The 1,589-nt window shown below is 29.6% G+C and overlaps 1 protein-coding gene across 1 annotated transcript in view; it reads left to right on the plus strand.

The window, feature by feature from the left end:
- Positions 1-237: 237 nt before the first annotated feature.
- The window catches only part of LOC136796878 (uncharacterized), a gene marked incomplete at its 3' end in the record, with an annotated part of 72,692 nt that continues 71,340 nt past the window's right edge, over positions 238-1,589 (plus strand). The window contains exon 1 of the mRNA XM_067051887.1: positions 238-288. Coding sequence (XP_066907988.1) covers positions 238-288 — 51 coding nt within the window. The remainder of the gene's footprint in view (positions 289-1,589) is intronic.

Here is a 1,589-nt window from a genome sequence, read left to right on the forward strand (position 1 = left end):
ATTATAACTAAAAACATACTTGTCACACTCTTTGATTCTCAGTAAGAAAATCAACAAGACACTCATTGGTCAAGCTTTCACACAACTTCCACTTTTCTCACCCAATATAGGCATGTTATTACAAATTACTTTAATTAAAACTTAAAAGTAAACCATAACATGAAGTTTAGGAAGGAAAGGTTATAAAACAGGTTGCTCGAAAATCCGCTAGGAGCTCTTATGCATTGTCTATTTAACATGACTTTCAATAAAGCTGCTAACAATCCTATACTTATAACATTCAACATGGTAAAACTTTTTACATTAACACAACATTATGAATACCTCTAGTACAGGTTAACTTATCAAAGTGTGATATTTAATAACCAAAATATAAGGAGCATGGGCTCTTGGGCAGAAGTTGCTCTTGGAACAGTCCTATTATTAAATTAAATCTATCAATTGAAAGCCTCATTTGGAAAATTAGTTTGTAAAAGTTTTGCCACAGTGAATTTTGAGGATTCAACTCTAGTAACTAAGTAGGGCGGTAAGTGAAATTTTTGGGATGCGAGCAGAGCAACAGCAATTTTTTTTTAAAGTTTAAAAAGCCAAGTGACAATTATATGCAAATACAGCGAAGTCTCACTTGTAAGAAACATTCAGTTATGCGAAGAATTTCTCAATCCCCTGCAAAAACCTCTGAATTATGTGTATGTAATTATCCATTTATACGAAACTTAGCTATACGAAACATGCAGTTATACGAAGGAAAGTTTCGACCCGCTTTATGTACATATTAGTAAATTTGATTCAGTTCTATGAATTTCTAACACCTTAACAGAATGCGAAAGAATGATTTATTCAGCAAAAAGCAACATGAAACAAACAAACATGACACAATTTTTTGTCTGAAATTAAAAAAATCGGATTAAAGATAAATTAAATTTTTATATAATACATTTTTTTTTTTCACTTTACTTATTTTCTTTCAACTGCATACAACATAGGTATATGTATCTACTAATTACGAGAAAAGAATTTTCAAAAGTATACGTACCTAATTACGCGTATTCACTTACACGAAATATTCACTTATACGAAGAATTTTTGGTACCCCCTCATATTCGTATAACTGAGACTTCACTGTATTAATTTATTTAAATTAAAGACCCTAAACTAAATTAACACTTTATGTATAATATTTTCATATTTTTGAGACTGGTTTTATTGCTTAAATACAACAATTTTTCTCCATGTTAATTCACAAAACCCTGTTATTATTATTTTTAATAAATGTCCAACGTTTCAGCCAACCTGGCCATACTCAAACACAGTCATTAATTTCAGTCAAATTTTGGCAAAACTTTTAATTATAGATTAACTTAGCTCTATTATCACTCCTTCGATTCGACTGAAATTAATAACTCGGGTAGAATAGCCTGCAAATGCGAGGGGAAATTTGTATTTAAGAGGATGGACAGATTGGCTGAAACGTTGGGAATTTAATAAATATCTTTTGAGAATTAATTTAGGTAAAATTAAATTAACACTTCAATACTGACAAAAGTATGTAATTATAAATAATTATTGATTAATTCGAAACGTAATAA

Source organism: Halyomorpha halys, unplaced genomic scaffold, assembly GCF_000696795.3.
Source record: "Halyomorpha halys isolate HHAL.00 unplaced genomic scaffold, Hhal_1.1 Scaffold509.1, whole genome shotgun sequence".
NCBI lineage: Eukaryota > Metazoa > Arthropoda > Insecta > Hemiptera > Pentatomidae > Halyomorpha > Halyomorpha halys.